This window comes from Erythrolamprus reginae, chromosome 5, assembly GCF_031021105.1.
Source record: "Erythrolamprus reginae isolate rEryReg1 chromosome 5, rEryReg1.hap1, whole genome shotgun sequence".
Classification (NCBI taxonomy): Eukaryota; Metazoa; Chordata; class Lepidosauria; order Squamata; family Dipsadidae; genus Erythrolamprus; species Erythrolamprus reginae.
The window spans coordinates 27,871,344-27,893,720 of NC_091954.1; the positions used below are offsets into that span (position 1 = coordinate 27,871,344).

The following is a 22,377-nucleotide window of genomic DNA, read 5'->3' on the forward strand; positions in this document are numbered from 1 at the left end:
GTGCTTCATGAAATTTGGTTTTGCACTTCTTCAGTTTCATTTACCATTCTTCTCTCCTGAAACATACCAAGAAAAGAAATTCAAGGATATTAAATGCAGTAGGTAATGAGGGAGGAGAGACCCCTTGTATCACATTTTTCCTATATGTGAAAGTTTCAGTGAGTTGCTTAATACTGTCCTGAACTTTCATCTGCCTGCCTACCAAAAACATGTAAGTTGCCACGTAACCATTTCAGTTAGGCCAATCTTATCTCATAATTGACATCATGCTTGTCAATTATTTGGCCTAATTTGTGGAGTCATGTTTTTTTGTCCCTTTTCTTGATCAGATTGGGTTGAGCTGAGTTTGTTCGATAGGTGAGTCTTTGCACTTAGCTGAAGCTTGACTGTTTAAACAAAAAACTTTTATTCTGGCATTTTCAGCACCACTTAAATAGAACAGCGAACAGACTTTCGAAAGCTCCTTTTATAGTGTGGCTATCAGACAGCCAACCAATCACAATGCTTTAACTTCCTGCTTGAGAGGATTGTTGTGCTTAGCCAATCAGGCTTCAGTATCAAGAAGCAATGGGTGGAAACTAAACAAGGAGAGAAGTAAATTGGAACTAAGGAGAAATTTCCTGACAGTCAGAACAGTTGATCAGTGGAACAGCTTGCCTCCAGAAGTTGTGAATGCCCCAACACTGAAAGTTTTTAAGGAGATGTTGGATAACCATCTGTCTGAAGTAGTGTAGGGTTTCCTGCCTAAGCTGGGGGTTGGACTAGAAGACCTCCAAGGTCCCTTCCAACTCTATTGTTGTTGTTGTTGTTGTTGTCGTCGTCGTTGTCATCATCATCATACTGATTCAAGCTCATGGGTTTTCCTCCCCTTAATTTCTGTACTATTTCTAATAAGTAGAGGCTCTAGCAGGCATTGTTTTTACAGGGTTATGCAAGAAGATCCAATTTAGCAGCTTCTGTTGTTGTTGTTGTTGTTGTTATTATTATTATTATTATTATTATTACCACTACTATTATTATTAGCCTTCCTGGCCAGTCATAAGTTGAGTACTTTGTGTTTCTGGTGGAGTTGTAAGTTGAGGACCCAACAGAATCGCCTTGACCTGTCTTCCCAGAAGGGAGAAAAAACTTAAATTGGCCTTTGAAGCTTCAAGTTCAGTTAATCAATCAATCAGTCAATCAATCAATCAATATAACATTGACTATGCGTCAGAATGGTCAAGCAATTGGCAACTCCAAATATCAATCAATAAATGCTTTGTCTTACACATTTGCAAAAAAAATCAGGACACAAAATACAAGCTGGACAAATATGACCTTCCAGACAACCTTCACTCTGTCAAGGATCTTGGACAATGTGCAACTATGCTGCCTATGGGCTGATCTAAGTGTAGTACATAAAATTATCTACTAAAACATCCAAAATATCTGCTTCAACCACAATAATACATGAGCACACAATAGATACATACTCAAGGTAAACTGCTCCAAACTCGATTGCAGAAAATACAATTTCAGCAATAGAGTGGTCAGTACCTGGAATGCTCTATCTGACTCTGTTGTTGCTTCATCAAACCCCCATAGCTTCAACCTTAAACTGTCTATGTGGACCTCATACCATTCCCGGAGGTCTGTAAGGGGTGTACATAAGTACAACAGTGTGCCTACTGTCCCTGTCCTACTGTCCCCATTTATTCGTACTCTGAAATTACTGTATTTATATTCCTGTTTATACTTATACTTGTTATCGTATGTTTGACAAAGTAACTAACTAAATAAAAATAAATCAGTCCAATCACTCAATCAATCAATCACTCAGTCAGCCTGTCAATCAGCCAAGTGCTTACATCAGCCTAGCTCAAATCTTGTTTCGTTTTGTTTTACTAGAAACGTTATAAATTATTGATTGAGTGAATGTTAATTGAATGTTTTAATTTTAGGATGATTTTTTAAAGTCTTTTAATTATTATTAATTGGATCAATTTTTTAAATTATGTATTCTTTGTTTGTTGTGAGCCGCCCAGAGTCCACGGGGAGGGGAGGCATACAAATCCAATAAATAAATAAATAACGATTCAGTAAAGGAAGATGAAGAGGCAAGCTACAGCCTCCTCTCAACTTCTTTTCACAAGAAAGTGGTGCTGCGCATTTTATGGCCTAAGAAAAGCAATATACAAACAACAAAAACACTCCTCCATTCACTTAACACTGAGTAGTGGAAACAGGAATGTGCCAATAAGTTGAAGTACAGCAACAGAAAATTGACATGAAATAGAATGCAAACTAACTGCACATTAATTTCACTTGCAAATACTGGGGTTGGCAGGACAGATAAAATAAAAACAAAACAAGCTCCTTGCACTGTGTAATGCACGGAAGAAAGGTGTGCAGCTAATCTCTTTACAAATCTGCATTCACCCTTGTGTTTTACTTTTTCCACCATTCACTAGGTATAATGCCTCTGCATGGAATTTTAAGGTGGAAGAGAATGTTATTCAGCTGTGATTCGTGGGGTTTACCTCTACAAAATCTTGATCAATGAAAAGCAATATATTTTCACAGAGTAGAAAGTCAGCCACTCTCTTATAATATGACCATGATTAACCATTCATACTGGAAAATGTTTATAAAGAGATGTGGAATGATTTTTCCCAACAGCAGCAAAAGGCAAAATTAATAGCTGAATGCTAGTTAACATAAACTATACACATTTACCCCCCCCCCCAAAAGAGGGTCGATAACTGGGTGCATCCTATACAATGAATGCTGCACCTTGGGAGGGGGAAGGGAGTTGGTGGGATAGCGATAATAGCCGCAATTGGTGGCTACAGACAGCTGATTGGCGGTATTCCAGGAGATTGATCCAACCACCAATCAGAAAGGAAGAACAGCCAAGCAAAGCCGAATCAACTCCCCCGAGACAGTAAATGACTGGACACACATAACCCAAAGAAGAAAAAACAAACCAAATACAAAAACTCTACCAATCTACCAATTCCAACCCACTTCCTCCCAACCCCACTGCCTACAAGCAACAAGAAAAGAAGAAAATCAGAAGAAAATCAGCAATCACCTGACAAGGAACCACCAAGAACCAAGCACAACACAACACCACCAATGATCCCACAGCAGAAGCTAACCCTGCCCTCCCCAACCCAACCAAAAAGAAAAGAAGAGTGCTGGTAATTGGAGATTCAATTCTCAGGGGAACTGAACCTGCCATCTGCAGACCAGACAATCAATCCAGAGAGGTATGTATGTATGTATGTATGTATGTATGTATGTATGTATGTATGTATTCATTCATTCATTCATTCATTCATTCATTCATTCATTCATTCATTCATTCATTCATTCAATTTTTATGCCGCCCTTCTCCTTAGACTCAGGGCGGCTTACAACATGTTAGCAATAGCACTTTTTAACAGAGCTAGGCTATTGCCCCCACAATCCAGGTCCTCATTTTACCCACCTTGGAAGGATGGAAGGCTGAGTCAACTTTGAGCCAGTGATGAGATTTGAACCGCTGACCTTCAGATCCACAGTCAGCATCAGTGGCCTGCAGTACAGCACTCTACCTGCTGCGCCACCCCGGCTCATATGCTGCCTTCCTGGAACCAAAATCTCTGACATAACACAAAACCTTACCAAAATATTAAAGCCCTCTGACTACTACCCTCTACTGGTGATCCATGCGGGAACAAACGACACAGGAAAAGACATGAATCAAATAATGAAAGACTATGACCATTTGGGCAACACAGCCAAAAGGATAGGTGCACAGATTATTTTTTTCTTCCATTCTACCCACAGGAGGACGACCACCGGCCAGGAAACACAAAATCCCACAAATAAACTATTGGCTAAGGAGATGGTGTTGCCAAAAGAACTTTGGTTTCCTCGACCATGGCATACAATATTTCCAAAAAAGGGCTTCTAGCAAGAGACAGGCTACACCTCACTAGGGCTGGGAAGATCCTCCTAGGAAATCAACTAGCCCAACTTATCAGGAGGGCTTTAAACTAGACCCAAGAGGGGAGGGTGACCAAACTAAAAGATTGAACAATGAACAAAACAAGGAAGGTGAACAAGTCAAGCCTACAAATCAATCAGAGGATAAAAAATGCCCACCCAGAATCAGACACAAACACCTAAAATGCCTGTACACAAACGCACAAAGCCTGGGGAACAAAGAGAACAAATTGGAATTACTTATACATGGGGGGCAACAACACGATCTAATTAGAATTACAGAAACCTGGTGGAACGAAAGACATGACTGGAACACGCAGATAAAGGGTTACAACCTCTTCAAGAAAAGCAAATCAAACAAGAAAGGAGGTGGAGTTACACTATACATAAAAGAACAGAACTATATCCAACCAAAGAAGATAACCCCCTAGAAATCATATGGGTTAGTATAAAAGAAAAGAAATGCAATACTACAATGGGAGTATACTACAGACCACCAAACCAAACAGATACAATGGGCAACCTTTTTACAAGCAAACTAACAGAAATATGCAACAAGCACAGCACAACAATAATGGGAGACTTTAACTACCCTGATATTAACTGGAAAACAAACTCAGCACCAAGTGGAAAGTCTGATAGATTTCTCACCAGTCTCGCTGATAGCTTTCTAACCCAAAAAGTGGGAACAGAAACCAGAGGGACTGCAATACTCGACCTAATATTAACAAACAGAGAAGAAATGATAAGAGGGAATTGAAGAAGAAGGGACACTCGGTGAGAGTGACCATGTCATCCTCATATTCAACATATTACAATCACCAACTGCTGTACCCAACACCACTAGAGTCCCAGACTTCAGAAAAGTGGACTTTAACAAGCTCAGAGCCAACCTGGAAAAAAAACCCTGGAAGGAATTTCTAAAGGGTAAAACCACACAGGAAGCCTGGGAGGCCCTAAAGATGCCCAAAACAATACAATCCCAAAACAATACAATCCCCATGAAAAAGAAAAACAGGAAAATCAAAATGAAACCAGCTTGGCTAAACAAAGAAGTCGCAGACAACATAAAAGGAAAAAAAGCCAAATACAAAAAATGGAAAGAAGGACTCATAACCAAAGCGGAATATCAGCAAACAGGCAAAACCTGAAAACAAAAAATAAAAACAGCAAAAGCCCAACACGAGCAATACCTTGCAATGAAAGTCAAAGACAACAAAAAAAGTTTCTTCTAGCACATAAACAACAAGAAGAAAATCAAGGAAACAGTCACTACACTAAAAAACAGACAACAGAGACAAAGCACAGCTGCTCAACGCCTACCTTGCATCACTGTTCACACAAAATGGGATCACCTAACAACCAACATGCAAGTCTGCAACAAATAGCCCCAGAACCGAACTCAACGTAGACAAAGATACAATAAGGGACTACTTGTGGGAGCTCAACGAGTACAAATCACCAGGGCCAGACGGACTTCACCCCAGAGTCCTAAAAGAACTGGCAGACACCATTGCGCAACTACTTCTCCTCATCTATCAAAAATCCTGGACCACTGGAGACCTTCCGGAAGACTGGAAATGAGCTGACGTAGTCCCCAACCACAAAAAAGGTAAAAAGACTGACCCAGGCAACCACAGACCAATCAGTCTGACTTCTATACCTGGAAAAATACTGGAGAAAATAATTAAAAAACAACTTTGCCACTACCTAGAAACAAACAACATTATATCCAATAGCCAGCACGGGTTTGTCAGAAACAAATCATGCCAAACCAACCTCATATCATTTTTCAACACCATAACCAAATCAGTGGACCAACACAACGCAGTAGATCTCATATACTTGGACTTCAGCAAAGCTTTTGATAAAATTGACCACAACCTCCTAATCAAAAACGGGGGTAGATTACAACACATGCAGATGGATAAACAGTTGGCTGTCCAACCGCATGCAACGAGTTGTCCTCAACGGTTCCAAATCCACATGGAAGAAGGTAGGCAGTGGGGCACCACAAGGTTCCGTCTTGGGCCCTGTACTCTTTAATATTTTCATCAATGACCTGGACGAGGGAGTAGAATGGGAACTAATCAAATTCGCAGAGGAAGCCAAGCTGGCAGGGGTAACCAACACCCTAGAGGACAGGCTCAAAATACAGAAAGATCTAGACAGATTAACACTATGGGCCCACACTAACAACATGATGTTCAATGTCGACAAGAGCAAAGTCCTTCACCTTTGTAAAAAAAAACCTAGACACACATACAGCCTGGGAGAAACCCCACTTAGCAGTAGTGACTGCGAAAGAGATCTTGGAGTCTTGGTGGATAATCAACTCAACATGAGCCAGCAATGTGCAGCAGCGGCCAAAAAAGCCAACACTATCCTAAGCTGCATCAACAGGGGGATACACTCCAAGACCAGGGAAATATTAACTACACCCTGGTCATACCACATCTGAAGTACTGCAACCAGTTCTGGTCACCACACTTCAAAAGGAACATTGAAATTCTGGAGAAGGTGCAGAAAAGAGCAACCAAAATCATTAAAGGACTTGAAACCAAGACTTATGGAGAGAGACTGCGGGAACTGGGCATGGATAGCCTAGAGAAAAGGAGGGCCAGAGGGGACATGATAGCTGTATACAGGTATATGAGGGGTTGTCACAGAGAGGAGGGGGGAACTCTATTCTCCAGAGCATCAGAGGGCCGGACGAGGAACAAAGGCTGAAAGCTGACAAGGAGAGATTCAACCTAGAAGTAAAGAAGAACTTCCTGACGGTCAGAGCGATCAACCAGTGGAACAATTTGCCTGTGGAGGTTGTAAACTCCCCAACTCTGGACACTTTCAAGAGGAGGTTGGACTGCCACTTGGCTGGGGTGCTTTAGGATTCCTGCTCAGGCAGGGGGCTGGACTTGATGACCTGCATGGTCCCTTTCAACTCTAACAATAAATAAAATAAAATAAATAATAAAATGAAGGGGGAAATAGTGAAGTTAGCGATGGAAATGGAGCTTCACCGGGGAAATCGCAAGGCTTAATTTCCAGTGCCTGGAGTGGAGGTTAGTGTGCTCTGATCAGCCCCTGATGACACCAACATGGAGGGGCAGTGGGGTGGGGGCACCCCCGAGGTGGAGAAGGAAAGCAGGCAGCCTCAAAGGGCAAACACTCAACTGCAATGGAAGGCTTTTGGGGAATGCTCTCCCCCCCTTCCCATGTCCCGATCAGCAGATCAGCAGATCCCTAATCCAGGAGTTTTCAAACTTGACAGCTTTAAGACTAACGAACTTCAACTCCCATTCCTTAACAAGCATGACTGGAGGATTCTGGGAATTGAAGTCCACAAGTCTTAAAAGTTGCCAGGTTTGGAGACCCCTGGGTTAGGATTAAGGGTGCAAAACCTGGCAACTTTAAGACTTGTGGACTTCGGCTCCAATTCCTGAGCTAGCATGACTGCAGGAGGAATTCTGGGAGTTGGTCCACAAGCACTGTTCCCTGAAAGCTGCGCGTGTGTGCGCGCACGCACCCCAAAATACCCCCACACACACCGTTTTTCACGGCCGCGCGCTCCCCTTCCTCTAGCCAGCCCGCGGGGGGGACGGGGGCGAGGAGGCGCCAGCAGCAGAAGGGAAGGGAGCCGCGGCCGCTTGGAACGGTCCACGGAACTCGCCCAGGAAAGCCTCCAGGAAGCGGCGGTAGGAGCGCTCCTCCGCCAGGCTGCAGGGGCTGCCCGCGGCCACCGCGGCTCCCTCCGCTCGCTCGCTCGCCCGACCCGCCGCAGCCCGACCCGCCGCAGCCCCAGCTGCCCAGCCAGCCTCGAGAGCGCGCCCCCGCCCGGGATCCCCGCGCCCCGCCTCCGCCCCCTGCGTGCGCCCGAGAGGCAGGGAGGGCGGGGCAGGGAGGAGGGAGGAGGCGCGCACCCCCGCTTTGCTTTCCACCGACACCAGGAGTTTCTTTTCCTTCCCTTTGCAAGTGGGGAGTGGGCGTGCAATGCCCCTCTCCCTCCCTCTCTTCCCAGATTCTGCAGAAAGGAAAGAGACCCCCCCTTTTTTTAACAAGGGGCGACAGGGGGATGCAATCCCTCTCCCCTCCTCCCAGATTTTGGAAAAAGGAAAGAGACCTCCATTCCTTTAACAAGGGGCGAGGGGGGGCGTGGGTGCAATCCCCCTCCCTTCCCGGATTCTGCAAAAAGGGAAAGACCCCTCCCCCCTCCTTTAACAAGGGCTATGGGGGCTCGAATGCTATCCTTCTCCCCCACCCAACGGATTCTGCAAAAAAAAATGGGGAGGGGCGTGCAACAACCCCCCTTCACTTCCCTCTGTCCTCCCGGACTCTGAAAATGGGAGATTCCCCCTTTTTCCCAGCCCGGGAAAGGGCGTGCAAGCCCTCTCCTCCCTCCCAGGACTCCAAAGAGAGAGACTGCCGCCTATCCAAGCATGGGGAGGGGGAGAGGCGTGCAATCCCCCTCCCTCCCCACGGAGAGGGACACCCCCCTTTTTTTTCAAACAAGGCCGGGACGTTGAACTCCCCTCTTCTACTCTAGAAGCAAGCGGAGAAAGAGAGGTTAGAGTGCCCGTGCACACGCACACAGCCACACAATCGCACAAACCCCCGATGGGCAGTTTGGGGGACTCCGATTCCCATCATCCGCGGGCCACAGCAACGTTTCCTTCTCATCCTTGGCAAGGGCGCCGGTTTGGAGAAACAGATGATGGCTTAAGTCTGGATGCCGGCGAAGGCTTTTCTTATTTTGAATATTCCGAGCGGGCTAGCAGGGGGATAGGGAGCGCGCGCCTCCGCTGAGAAGAACGGAGAGAGAACGAGAGGAGTGAGAGCAACAGACAGCAAGATAGAGAGAAAGTGAGAGAGAGAGAGAAAGTGGGGAGAGAAAGAGATAGTAAGAGAAAGAGAAAAAGAGAGAGAAAGAGTGTGAGAAAGAAAACAAGAGAAAAAGAGTGAGAGAGAGAAAGCAAGAGAGAGATGAGAGAGGAAGGAAGAGATAGAGAGAAATGATAGAAAAAAGGGGAGAAAAGAGAAATGAGAAAATGATTGAGGCAGAGAATGACAGGAAAGAGAGAGAAACAGAGAGAGAAGTGACTCTTGATTTAAAGCATATGGTAAAAGCACTTAAATAATAACAGAGAAAAAAAACCCAGCCCTCACCTGTTTTTATTAATAGTTATGGTTTTGCTGGTTGATTTAGTTTTAATAATAATGGATTTTGGTTTTTTTTAATTATTAATTTCTTTTAATAAAAAAGAAGGGATTTTTTTTCTTATTTATTTATTTATTCTATGCCGCCCAGTCCCAAAGGGACTGTCGCTCAGACACTATACTTTTCCGCCCACACTGGAAAAAAATTAGAGGGTACATTGTCCACAAGTCTTAAAGCTGTCAAGTTTAAAGTTTGTAAACATTGTCCATGGTTGTAAAAAGTATACATGTTTGTAAAAAATATTCTGCTACACTGGTATTTTATTAAATAATATATTACTGCACCATTTGGTTCAGAATACTTTTTTTCTTGTTTTCCACCTCTAAAATCTAGGTGTGTCTTGTATTCCAGTGCATTTTATATTCTGAAAAATAATGTAGTTTACTCCAAGCACTTCTTTGTTAAGCTTTCTTTTCCAATAGTTTTGTCATCCAGTTTTATTCAAAGGCAGTTGGGGATGAATGGGATTTATTTGTGCATTTACTTTGAGGTTCAGAGAAAATAAAGTAAAATAAAACCAGACAATGATCCTACCCATTGAACAAGAGAAAATATTTCAAGCAATTAGTATAATCAACAGTACAATACTGGGAGTTTCTTACCCTCACTTGACCCACAAATGCATTGGTTTCTTCTTCTTGTACTGTAAAATTTTTTGGAAGAAAGGGATCAAAGACTGGCCCATTATCATTGACATCTGTTACAACCACATTCACCGTAGCAGTTGAGGTCTATATAAAAAACATAAATAAATAAATAAATAAATAAATAAAGTGATGATCCTTATCGTTTTATCATGCTGGTAAAGGTTAAATGTTATACTCTGACAAGTATAGGTAGTCCTTGACCATTCATTTAGTGACTGTTCAAAGTTGCAGGGGCACTGAAAAAAGTGACTTATGACTAGACGTGGGTTGCTAAAATGGAACGGTGACGTGACTCTGAGTGCTAGTGGAATCCAGCACAATTCTGCTACTCCACCTGGGCAGGTGCGCCATGGACACACCTGCATGTCCGTGCACGATTTCACTACCTGCCCAGGTGCAGTAGCAGCATTGCGCTGGACTCCATTAGCACTCAGAGCCACGGGGGCGAGCAATGTCTCCGTTCCACCTTAGCAGCCCACCTCTGCTTATGACCATTTCCCACACTTATGGCCATTGCAGCATGTCCATGGTCACATGATAAAAATTCAGATGCCTGGCCACTGGCTCATATTTATTATGGTTGCCATGTCCTAGGGGCAATTGACCATCTTTTGTGACCTTCTGACAATTAAAGTCAAGGATGGGGAGGGGAAAGCTAGATTCACTTCCTGTTACTAATTTAACAACGATAGTGATTCACTCAACAACTGTGGCAAGAAAATTTCATAAAATGGGGCAAAACTCACAACAACTGTTGCTTAACAACATAAAATTTGGGTTCATTTGTAGTCATAAATGGAGGACTGTCTGTATTCAAAGCTCATGGAGCATTATTTCTTTGTGGCATTTTCTAGTAAATGTATTGAGTCTACGGAGAGGGGTGGCATACAAATCCAATAAATAAATATATTGAATGTGACAGTATAATAATAATTTATTAGATTTGCATGCCGCCCCTCTCCGAAGACTCGGGGTGGCTCACAACAATAATAATAACAATATACAATGTAACAAATCTAATATTAAAATTATCTAAAACCCATCATTTAAAAATCATACAACACAAGCATACCACACATAAAATATATAAGTCCAGGGGAGATGTCTCAATTCCCCCATGCCTGGCGATATAGTATGGATGTGACAGTGCACACGCATGCTCTTTTGACACCTGAGGAAAAAAACACTCGCCATAACTGTTCTAGAAGTTTCCTTATCCTAACTAGTAATATCATCAATATAGAAAATATGGACATCCTCTCTAATAACCTTTGAATATAGTTTTGATCTCTGACCCTGGAATTTGGTATTGGGAAGAGGAATAAAATGCACGCTAGTGGAGGCTGAAGATCTTTCTCCTCCGCCCACTGCCATGTCTCCCAAGTGGGGGAATGTTAGAACAGAGATTGAACATTTTTGAACCATTTCTCTCCCATTGCTTGAAATGAGCAATTTAACAAAAAAAACAAAGAAAAATGCTGGAAGAAACATCTCTTCATTCCCCCTTTGTCAGGCCAATATAGTACTATGACTTCAAGCAAGAGATGAAGTAGAATGGTCTGCAGTGTGTGCATTTCAATATGGTCAAGTCATCATCCATAGGATGGTTGCCCCATCCAGTGCTGGTTTCTCCCGGTTTGGCCTGGTTCTTAGAACTGGTAGCACCAGTGGTGGGAGGATCCGCCAATTCACCTGGGACACTTCTGCGCATGCACAGAAGCATCACACATGCATATGCACGTGCAAACCAATAGTAAAGGGTTTTAGAACCCACTACTGGCCCCATCCCCTTTTCTAAATGTGTTGTGATGTACATAAATAAGGGCAGGGCTTCCATCTTGATTTTTAAAAATGATAATCCTGAGAGGAAGAGTGGATTATTTTCTACATGTATCCAGCAAAAACTAAACCTTGATGGTACTCTAAAAATACAGGTAATCTTTGAGTTATAATAGTTCATTAGTTCATTGAACGGTCGTTCAAAGTTATAGGGCACTGAAAAATGTGACTCATGACCATTTTTCACACTTATGACCATTGCAGCATCCCCATAGTCATGTGATAAAAATTCAGATGCTTGGCAACTGACTCATATTTATGACAATTTTGTCTCTTCTCTTTCTGCTCAAGATCCCCATGTATAATTGGTGGGCCACTGTGTGATATAGAATGCTGGACTCAATGGGCTTTGGCCCAATTCAGCATGTCTCTTCTTATGTTTTTAAGATCATGTGCCAGTCATGGTTGCAGTATCCTGAGGTCGTGAGATCAATGTTTACAACCTTCTGACAAATGAAATCAATGGGAAAACCAATTCACTTAATAACCCTGTTACTAACTTAGCAACTACAGTGATTCACTTAACAACTGTTGCAAGAAAGGTTAACAGTGGTTCACATAATAACCTCTACACCTAGCCACAGAAATGTTGGGCTCAAATATGGTCATAAATCGAGGGCTACCCGTATCCAATCTGTCTAACTGATGAATGCCAATATTGACCTGCTCCGACTCAAAGTTCAACAACTGGATCATCCAGCAAGGTTCATTTATTCTGAATTCACATTTCTACTGGATGCCACAGAAGAATGACTCAATTTTCTCTGCTCTTTACAACCTCCAGAAACCCACAGGAATTACAACATTTGATTTCTAAGCATTCTGTTGAAAATATGGCTGCAGTTTCTGCTGACCATTTCAAGTAGATTGTGTGGGAAGAAATATTTCCTTCCTGAATTTAGGGGGGGTGGAAAATACTTAAAGGCACAATGTTCCTAATCTCTCTGATAGTAATGACACATCATAAAGTCCCATTGGTCCCAAGGCAACTTCAGCATATTTCAAAATGTGCAGTAGCATGAAATATACATGCTAGCTGCTTCAGGCAATTCACACCTACAGAAAATGTGAAAAAAGAAGAAAAGCTCTCAGATAAAACATCTTTTCATTCCGAAATTAATACAGATCCCAAATTATCCTCTCTCCCCACCAACCTTGGCAACGAACCCTGAATAGAAATAGGATGAAACAAACAAGGCTTACTGAGAATCACATATGAACATGCCACAAACTTGGTTAAAATTGCTGTGTCTATCTTAACTCTTCTATCACTTTTCCTTGCTCTTTAACAATCTAAATAAGTTCTAATAATTGAGGGGTGGGGGGAGACCTGGTAAGCATATTAGCAATTCTATGAAACTGTTATTTTGGACAAGATAAATTGCATGTGCTATAAAAACGTCTATTTGTTGCTGATAACTCATTAATGTATTGACTGGTGAAGAGGACTCATCAACAGAGTAAGACATTCATTAGAGCCCATGGTGTCCTGTCAAAAATAAAGTTCCAGTACTGTGTGATGCACAGTTGGGTTATACATCTTCTTAATGAAAAACCGCAGTAGATCCATCCTTTCTTACTTTATACAATGGAGGCTGCAGTAATTAGAAGGTGAGGGGAGATGCAAATATGACTTTCCTGCTGAAAAAGTGTAGCCATGGTGATAGTTAACCAACCAGTTTAAAACAAGTGGGAATTCCATTCCATTCCTTATTACATTCTTGCTGATGCAGAAAAATGCAACTTCAAATGTTATGAAGTATGGATTCCCACTCCCATCCCCACACATGCATAAAAAAGCTTTCCATTTAGAATGAAATAAATGAAAATGAACTAATACCTGAAGAGCTAATTTATGTACCAATTTATAATACGTATTTTAAAACCGGGAACATTAACATACAGTGGTACCTCTGCTGATGAACTTTTCGAGATACAAACCAGGTGTTTAAGATTTTTTTGCTTCTACTTCCGAACCATTTTCCACTTACGAACTCGAACCCAGGTGCATGTGCTCTCTTACTGCCGGCAGAATTCCCCAATGGATAGCAGTGGCACACACACACATACATACACACACAGAGGTGACAACCCCTCCCCCCGCGCAGGCTTAAGAATTGTCTTAAGTGGAAGAAGAAGCTGCGAAAGGAAAAGTAGAAGCGAGAAGGAGAGATGCGTATCCTACTCCTACTCCTCCTATTGATCCTGCTCCCACGGAACAAACAAGAGGCCCAAAAAAGTGAAAAGGCTTCTCAATCAGCAGAAGGGAGCAAATCTGCTGGGGATGAGGGCGTGCCTGAGTGGGCAGGGAGAAGGAGGAGGAGGAAGCGAAATGAACGCCGCACAGCTTGGGAACGCAGCACTGCCCCCCAAACCCAGTTCTGCAGCGCGACCCCCCCCCTTCCAAATTGCATGGCCAAGTCTCTTTTTTCCCCCTCTCTCGGCTTCACAGGCACTTTAATAGCAGGATTTTTCAGCCCCTCCCACCTGCCCTGTGAGGAAGCCAGGCTGAAGGGAAACCCCACCAGCAGCTGTGCTTGGTGCGGGACCAGAGCTCGGAGCGCTCCTGGCCCACATGAGAAACTAGAAGGACAGCCATGGGGCAGGGTGGGGAGAGCCGGGCAAAGGAGGAAGAGAAAGAAAGGAGGAGGAGGGAGAGGAAAAGGAGAAAGAAGAGGAGGAGGGGAGGAGGAGGAGAAGGAAGAGGAAGAAAGGAATCCTGCAACCAACCCCTCCTCCCTCTTCCTGGCACAGCTTGGGGAAGGAAGGGGCTTTGGGAAGAGGAAGAGGGGTTGTTTACGGGGTTCTTTTCCTCCTCTTCCTTCTCCTTCTCCTCTTCCTCCTCCCTTTCTCCTCCTCCTTCTCCTCTTCCTTTCCTTCTCTTCCTTCTCTTTTTCCTCCCCCTTTCTCCTCCTCCTCCTTTCTTTCTCTTCCTCCTCCATCGGCATCCAAACGACTGCCCCCCCCTCATGTCCCTCTGCTGTTTCCCCCTGCAAGGTTGCTCGCTCAACTTTGCTGGCGTACAGGGCTTGAAAGAAATCGATCGCTCTTCCCCAGCTTTGTCTTCTGGAGCACCGCAGGGCAGCGCTGGCACAGCTTGGGGAAGGAAGGAAGGGGCTTTGGGAAGGAGGTGGAGGAGTTGGTTGTGGGTTTCCTTTCCTACTCTTCCTCCTCCGGAGGGAGAGGAGGCGGGGAGGGCAGTTGTTTGAATGCTGGTGGAGGAGGAAGAGAAAGAAAGGAGGAGGAGGGGGAGGAAGAGGAGAAGGAAGAAAGGAGGAGAAAAGAAGGGGGAGGAAAAGGAGAAGGAGGCTGGACTGTCAAGGAGGGCAGAAGTCCCAGCGGGGCTGTCAAGGAGGGCGGAAGCCCTGCTGGCTGACAAGCCACCCACACTGTCAATCAACCCACAATGCTCCCTCTGTGCAGCCTCCACTGTCTCCCCCCACCTCCTCCACCCACCCGACAGAAAAAAAATGTCTTTGGACAATGCAGGCTCCCTCAGCTAAGAAACAGAGATGAGCATGATGCCATAGAGTCAGACATGACTAGACAGGAGAAGCTTTTACTCTTCACCTTTATGTGACTTCATTAGGTTATTCCTGAAAAATATCTGGAAACTTAAAATAGTGCAAAAGGTATCAGCAAAGCTGATTACCAGTGGTTGAGATTATGAGCATACATCCTTCTAGAAGATCTAGATGAATTGCCAGTTGTTGTTTGAGTACTACTGAAGGGGCTGATTTTATGTTTTAAAGCCTGAGATACCATGTTTATATGAACCTGTCTAGAGTTTAAGATAAAAGAGGAAGACTCTCTTAAAAGCTTTCACTTCTCAAAATCTGTGTCTATCTTAATGGGTAACATGGTCTATGCTGGTATGAAAACACACAATTTATCAAACACACTGATCCCAGAACCATTTACAATCTGGTTTTATTGTAAAAACACTGCCGTTCTTTACCTTAGCAGAAGATTATTAAATGCTGACATCAAAAGTAGCCAGAGTTCCCCAAATTTTGCAGGGCTGTAAAGTGCTAAAGTACTGGATAGTGTAGTATTGCCCATATTTCAAAGAAAAACACCAACAACCATGGTTTCTAGCATGTAAATTGCATGCATTCCTTGAACTAGCTAATAAACAGCTTAACTGAAAGAATGCCATCTTGTAACAAGAGATCTGAATGGGCTTGATTGCTATTCATTTATAAATTCAAGTGTCCCAATTCTCTAGCTAGCACCTACTCTAACTTGTGAACTTCTACCCTGAGTAATAGAAGAAAATCTTTATTGTTATTTTCATTATAACTTCATCACATGTCATTTCAAAATTCTTTCCAAAGTATCTGGGGGGGGGGATTAAAAGAAATTGTAGCAAAGTTTTATTACCCATAGGGGAGTTCTCAGGACAAAATCTTATAAAAGGTTTGTATAGATCAAAACAAGTAGCTCAGGCTATGGATTCCAGTTTTGTGTTGGATCAGTCCTTGGGGATTTCCCTGACAACAAGTGATGTTTGAACTGGCCAAAACAGAACAAGGAAATGTCAGAGGGTATGGCACAAACCACTGGAGTAGCAGCATTACAAGCACCAGCAGAAATATTTTGGACATAAGAGGGAATGGCTTTATATTAGAAATGTTACCAAAAGGAAAACAAAACAAAACCTATAGCGAAAGATTATGTCTTCCTGCTTCTTTGCTCACAGCTGCAGACACATTTTTATATTTCTGCAAGAAACTTACCCCATCTGGTCTGCCATCTGAGGCTGTAACAATCAAAATGTAGCGATCGGTGCTTTCTCGGTCTAAAGGCTTTCCTAGGGCTAGCAGCCCGGATCTAGCAATAAAACAAATACGTATGTTACAATAAAGTGTGGCTCCTAAAAAGAGTGACAAGCTTGTTTATATGCAAGGGTCTTTGATTTGCATTAGCAAACATTTCTCTTTTAGAATGGACTTTGGGGGATCATTTTTCTATGGCATAAGTTTGTTTTTTGAGATTTAGTAACTGCATATGAAATATAGATATAAATAGATATATAGATATTTCTTTCCCTGGGCACACTGAGAATATATCTGCTGAACAAAACTCTTCATTGATGACAGAAAGGCATTCGGCCATTAAAACTCTCTGCTACATCCATTCAATTCCCGGACTCCACTCCCCCTACGGATTATGAGGTTTCAGAGATTCCTGGCAACATTTTGACGAGGTCCCACTCGTCATCTTCAGGCTGGTGCTTTTGTCCTTGTGCTAGGGTGAATTTGTTCATGTTTTTGCTGAATTTAATGTGTATGTATGTATGTATGTATGTATGTATGTATGTATGTATGTGTATATCTGTATATCTGTATATCTGTATATGTGTATATGTGTATATGTGTGTGCGTGTGTGTGTATATATATATGTGTGTGTGTGTGTATGTGTATATATGTGTGTGTGTGTTCAATTTCTAGGCCACCCTTATCCTGAGACTCAGGGTGGCTTACACCATATTAATAAATAACAATGGAAGAAATTGAAATTAAATAAAACAACACTATAAAACATCACTATTAAAGAATCCTTAACTTAAAACATCTCACAGACAGCCCACGTCATACAACCAAGTTCAACAGCCCCACGCCTGACGATATAGCTGTGTTTTTAAGCTCTTCCAGAAGAGTGAGAGTGTGTTTGTGTGTGTCTGTGTGTGTGTGTCTGTGTGATTTTTTTTGTCGAGTCATCCTTGTATATGGAAGGAACATACAGCTTCCTTTCTGCCTCTCGGCCCCATTAGGGGCCATATTCCTATGCAGATAAGCTTTTTTATAGCAAACAACTATAGCTTTTTTATAGGAAACAACTATAATCTATAAGTGTAACATGCTTATTTTTGTGAACTCCAGTGGAAGACTTGCATGAGAAGTGACATATCTTAAATAAATAATAATATATGCTCTAGTTCTCTTCAGTTCTCCCAGATTTCTCCTTTTCTCACCAAGTACCTTTACCCCAGAAGAATAAACAAACAAACAAACAAACAGGAATAAATAAATAAGTTAAAGTAGAGTTAAGAATTTATGGATATCATTGTGTTAGAAACTGAATTTCTCCTACTAGGTTTGTTTAAAACAGGTGAAAGAAATTTGTATATGTCTAGGTCTGGCTGAAATACAATTTCCAACATTTTCAGCCAATCTGGGTACAGTTGTACTTTGGTATTCATCATTAATTGGTTCTCATTGGCACAATGAGTACTATGAGTGCCAAATAAATGCTTCCCATCAAGGATTAGTGTAGGGAGTCATAAGGCAATTGACACCAACAAGTTCTAGTTTGTGCACTGGATACTGTTCTGTCTGGGTCCCCCCAGACGCCAACACCAACGAAAAAGAGTATCCAGACACACTGGTAAAAAACAAAGGCCGTTTATATACTGGAAAGCAAACACAGGTAACAAAAACTGTTCTTACAGACAGGAACACGATGAAGCTTCACAGAGGTTTCACGAAGGCCAGGCAATAAAACAGGATTCTTGCTGGCAAAAACAACACTGGAGATAATAAAACCCACACCTCCGCCAAGTCTTTCAGCCTTCTAGGCCACAAGCCAAGATCAGAGACGCCAGGAATCGAAGCAAGGTCACAGGACTCCCAGTTGATAACTCTCCACAAGACTGTAAGGGCGGGCCTGCCTTTTCAACCCTGCTGAGGAGAACCACACCCAAACCCAGCTGTTGCCAATTCAGGGATGGAAATATCTTTCTAATTGGCCCCTTCTTTGAGCTGCAAGTCTCTGCCTCATGTCTATTATAGCCTGTGCGTCTTCATCCAATGAATCCAGGCTACTAGCTGGGGAGAGCCCCCCCCCCCCGGGGGTCTCAGGCTGCTCTCCCTCCTCCTCTTCCTGACGTTCCTCTCCCCCGTCTGCCTGGTCCTCCCCCTCCTGGTCACTGTCCTCCTCCTCTGGGCATGGATCCGGCAGAGCTCCAGCCGGTCCCTGAGGAGCCTCAGGCTGAATCACAACAAATACCAAGCAAATTTTCACATCAAAATGGATTGAGTACCAGATTTTATGAGTTTCAAAGCAGTCGAGTACCAAGGCACCACTGTAAGGGAAAGAGTTGCCAAAAGCTTAGTTATATAATGCCTGGAAGCCTGTTATTCCCTGCCCCTTATTTGAAGTATGCAATAGAACATTAATAAAGAAAGATAGTTCATGTACTGAATTAAAAATTGAGATGGAGTAGAGGGTAGAGAAAACATTCTTCACAGAGATAGGCTGACAAAGTGGCAAGAAGAAAACCTGGCTTAATTTCAAAACAAGATGAAGGCATGCACAACAGACTTCTGCAATTCTCCTGAGTATAAGGAGGTGAGTGGGAGAGAGTAGAGATAAAGCATAGTTCTGTGGAGTCGATTTGGAGTTGATTTGGTTTGGTGATACTGACAGATAAATACCCAAGAGACTGAAAAACAACTGTAATGTTTGTGCAGTCTCAGAACTACTTCTACATTTATTTATGCAAAATGACCAGGACATTATATTGTTCTAGTTATCCAAGAAAACAAAACAAAACAGAACCTGCAAGCATCACAAAACACCTGGGATATTTCAAGTAAACATAATAGTGGCTGCCAGGGGAGGCAGATGTTTATCCGAAAATGTAGTTGCTACTTTCGTGAGTTACCTGCCTGATATTAATTGAGGATGAAGAAAAGTAGGGAACAAAATCTAGCAAATAAGTATTAAATAAACAGAGAAAGAAAATAAAATTGAAACAGGATGCAATAATATATGCTGGTTTTTATTATTAAATGTATAACTTTTTCTTCTGTGCAATAGAAGGGAATCCATGCCCCAAATTAATATGATTAAAATCAAAATCAATCAAGAAGAAATTGAATGGAGTAACAATGTACCCTGTACAAGGTGGATGGGATACAGTATTTGGAAACTGACTTCCATGCAGACTTTTAGACAGCCTTTATAAAAAGAAAATTATGATTATCTAAGGCATGGGTAGGCAAAGTTGGTTCTTCTATGACTGGTGGACTTCAACTCCCAGAATTCCTGAGCCAATCATGCTAGCTCAGGAATTCTGGGAGTTGAAGTCCACATGTCATAGAAGAGCCAACTTTGCCTACCCCGCTCTAAGGCTTAAAGAGATATGTATTTTGTGTGATGTGAAGCAATCAGACAGAAGAAGCGTAAGAAAATAAACATTTTGAATAATTTAAAGGAAAATTCTTTCACCAAAGTACTCTAAAGATGACAAAATCATTATATGTAAGTTGCTACTAAATCTTACATACTATTTTGATTGTAGTATTTGATTAACTGCCATAAAAAAGCCTGAATTAAATCTATCACATTAAAATCAACCAGAAATCTAGTACAGTAATACCTCATGATACGAACTTAATTGGTGCAAGGAGGAGGTTCGTAAGACGAAAGGTTCGTAAGACGAAAGGTTCGTGAGACGAAACATTGTTTCCCGTAGGAAACAATGTAAAGTCAATTAATCCGTGCAACCAAAAAACCCCCGCAAAAAAACGGCTTTTGGCGACTGCTGGGAAGCGGCGCGGGTGTTTTAAAAGGTGACAGCCGGCCTGGGGGGCTTCCCAGCACCCCCCCGAATCCGGGTTCGGGGTTCAGGGGGGTGCTGGGAAGGCCCCCAGGCCAGCTGCGACCTTTTAAAAGAGCTGCGCCGCTTCGCAGCTGTCTCCCGAAGCCGAACACGGAAGTTTGGCTTTAGCGTTCGGCTTCAGGAGACAGCTGGGAAGCGGCGCGGGTGATTTAAAAGGTCGCAGCCGGCCTGGGGGGCTTCCCAGCAACCTCCCGAACCGAACCTGGGGTTCAGCAAAATTTTGCCTCTTCTTATGAACTTTGTTCGAGTTACGAACCGGCGTTCGGGAGGCTTCTGGGAAGCCCTGCCGCCCAGCTGTTACCTTTTAAAACAGCCGCACGGCTTCCCAACAGTCTCCGAACGCCGGTTCGTAACTCGAAAAAAGTTCGTAAGAAGAGGCAAAATTTTTCTGAACCCCGGGTTCGTATCACGAGTTGTTCGTAAGACGAGGGGTTCGTATCTTGAGGTACCACTGTATTCGGTTGTATACTTGAGGCACCATACATATATGGCCACAGACATGAGAGTAAACCCTAGTGAATTCAGTATAACTTCTGAATAATAATGCATTTGACTGAATTGCAATACTACAGTTAATTTATAAAAGAACTACAGTAGCTGAGAAGATTTTGGGCAGAGCAAGTATTACATTTAGTTCCCTGCTGTCGAAATGAAAATGCTGAGAAGAATTTCTTTATGTCTCTTGTTATAGGATAGGAGTATAATTTAACTCAGCCAGTGAAGAATTAGAATAGGATAACTTGAGTATTTGTTCATACAGAGGTTCTTGTATTTGTGAGGATGTTATAGAGAAGAATGACATAGGAACGATATTTTTATATCTTTTGTTCAAATGTTCGACTTTTATCCTTATCCTTTCCAAGCTAAAGAACAGTACTCACAAATAAGTGGGTGAAGTATGTGTGTGCTTTTGCAGAACAAGTCATCGAAGAGCAAAATGTAGGAAATAATAGGCTACATTATTATATGACTATAGACTGAACACTTGACTAGCTACAACTAAGAATGTAAGGCCCTTTTTCAACTTACTTGTTAACAATATTCAAAGATACTCTGATGGGTTTCATTATGTTGCTTTCACCTTGTTCCCAACCTTTGAGTGAGGTTGACATAAGTTACAGTTAGCTGCACTGCTGTTACTATAGCATTTTGCTCATAATAAAAAATAATGTTCAGCCTTCTGAGATTTGTAGCATTTTCCAACCTTGCTGGTAAAGGTAGTCAGAGGACCTATCGATAGAGAGAGATGGATGATATTTCAAACTAGGGCAGATAGGCTCTTTCCTATCTGACCCCTGAAGATTCTTCACTTCTACCATTCTTTATTTCATCATCTTCACTAAGAGCAAGGAAGCAGGCTTGGAGTTCTTGGAGTTAACTTTTCTGAATATATGTGGTAGACAAAGAGACAGGGCTGTTCTATAATTGGTCATCTTGGCCAGAAAGTTAATTTCCGACCATCACTTGAAAGCCATGTAGAAATCTGGAATACCTGATGGGTCCGCAGGGAGAGCCTTCTCTGTTGTGGCCCTAGTCCTCTGGAACCAACTCTCTGCAGAGTTTCATATCACCCCACTCTCTTCACCTTCCGGAAGGTGCTAAAAACACATCTATGCTGGCAGGCCTGGGGACCGTGAGTGATGGCTCTGCTCCAGCCATTAGAATGAATGAGAGATGATTGGGGTTTTATCTACTTTTTCTAATGTTTTAATTTTATTTTACTTTTATCTGTTTATTTTATCTTGTCTATTTTTTATTCTTGTAAGCTGCCCTGAGTCTGCAAGGAGAAGGGTGGCCTATAAATCAGACAGACAGACAGACAGACAGACAGACCAATAGATAGATAGATAGATAGATAGATAGATAGATAGATAGATAGATAGATAGATAGATAGATAGATAGATAGATAGATAGATAGATAGATAGATAGATAGATAGATAAATTAAGTCAGTAGTCTGGATAGGATAATGTAGAGCTTTCACAAATTCATAAATATACAAGAGTAATGTCAAGCAGATGCCTTCATTATCCTTGCAATTCACAAATGTTATTTGTCCCAGTGCCATCAAAAA

The 22,377-nt window shown here is 42.4% G+C and overlaps 1 protein-coding gene across 4 annotated transcripts in view; it reads right to left on the minus strand.

Annotated features, from left to right (window-relative positions):
• PCDH15 (protocadherin related 15) overlaps positions 1–22,377 on the minus strand; it is a 1,574,801-nt gene that overhangs the window by 262,917 nt on the left and 1,289,507 nt on the right. For all 4 annotated transcript variants that reach the window (XM_070752283.1, XM_070752284.1, XM_070752286.1 and 1 more), the window contains 2 exons: positions 16,413–16,506; positions 9,790–9,918 (listed from right to left, as the gene is read on the minus strand). In XM_070752283.1, coding sequence (XP_070608384.1) covers positions 9,790–9,918; positions 16,413–16,506 — 223 coding nt within the window. The remainder of the gene's footprint in view (positions 1–9,789; positions 9,919–16,412; positions 16,507–22,377) is intronic.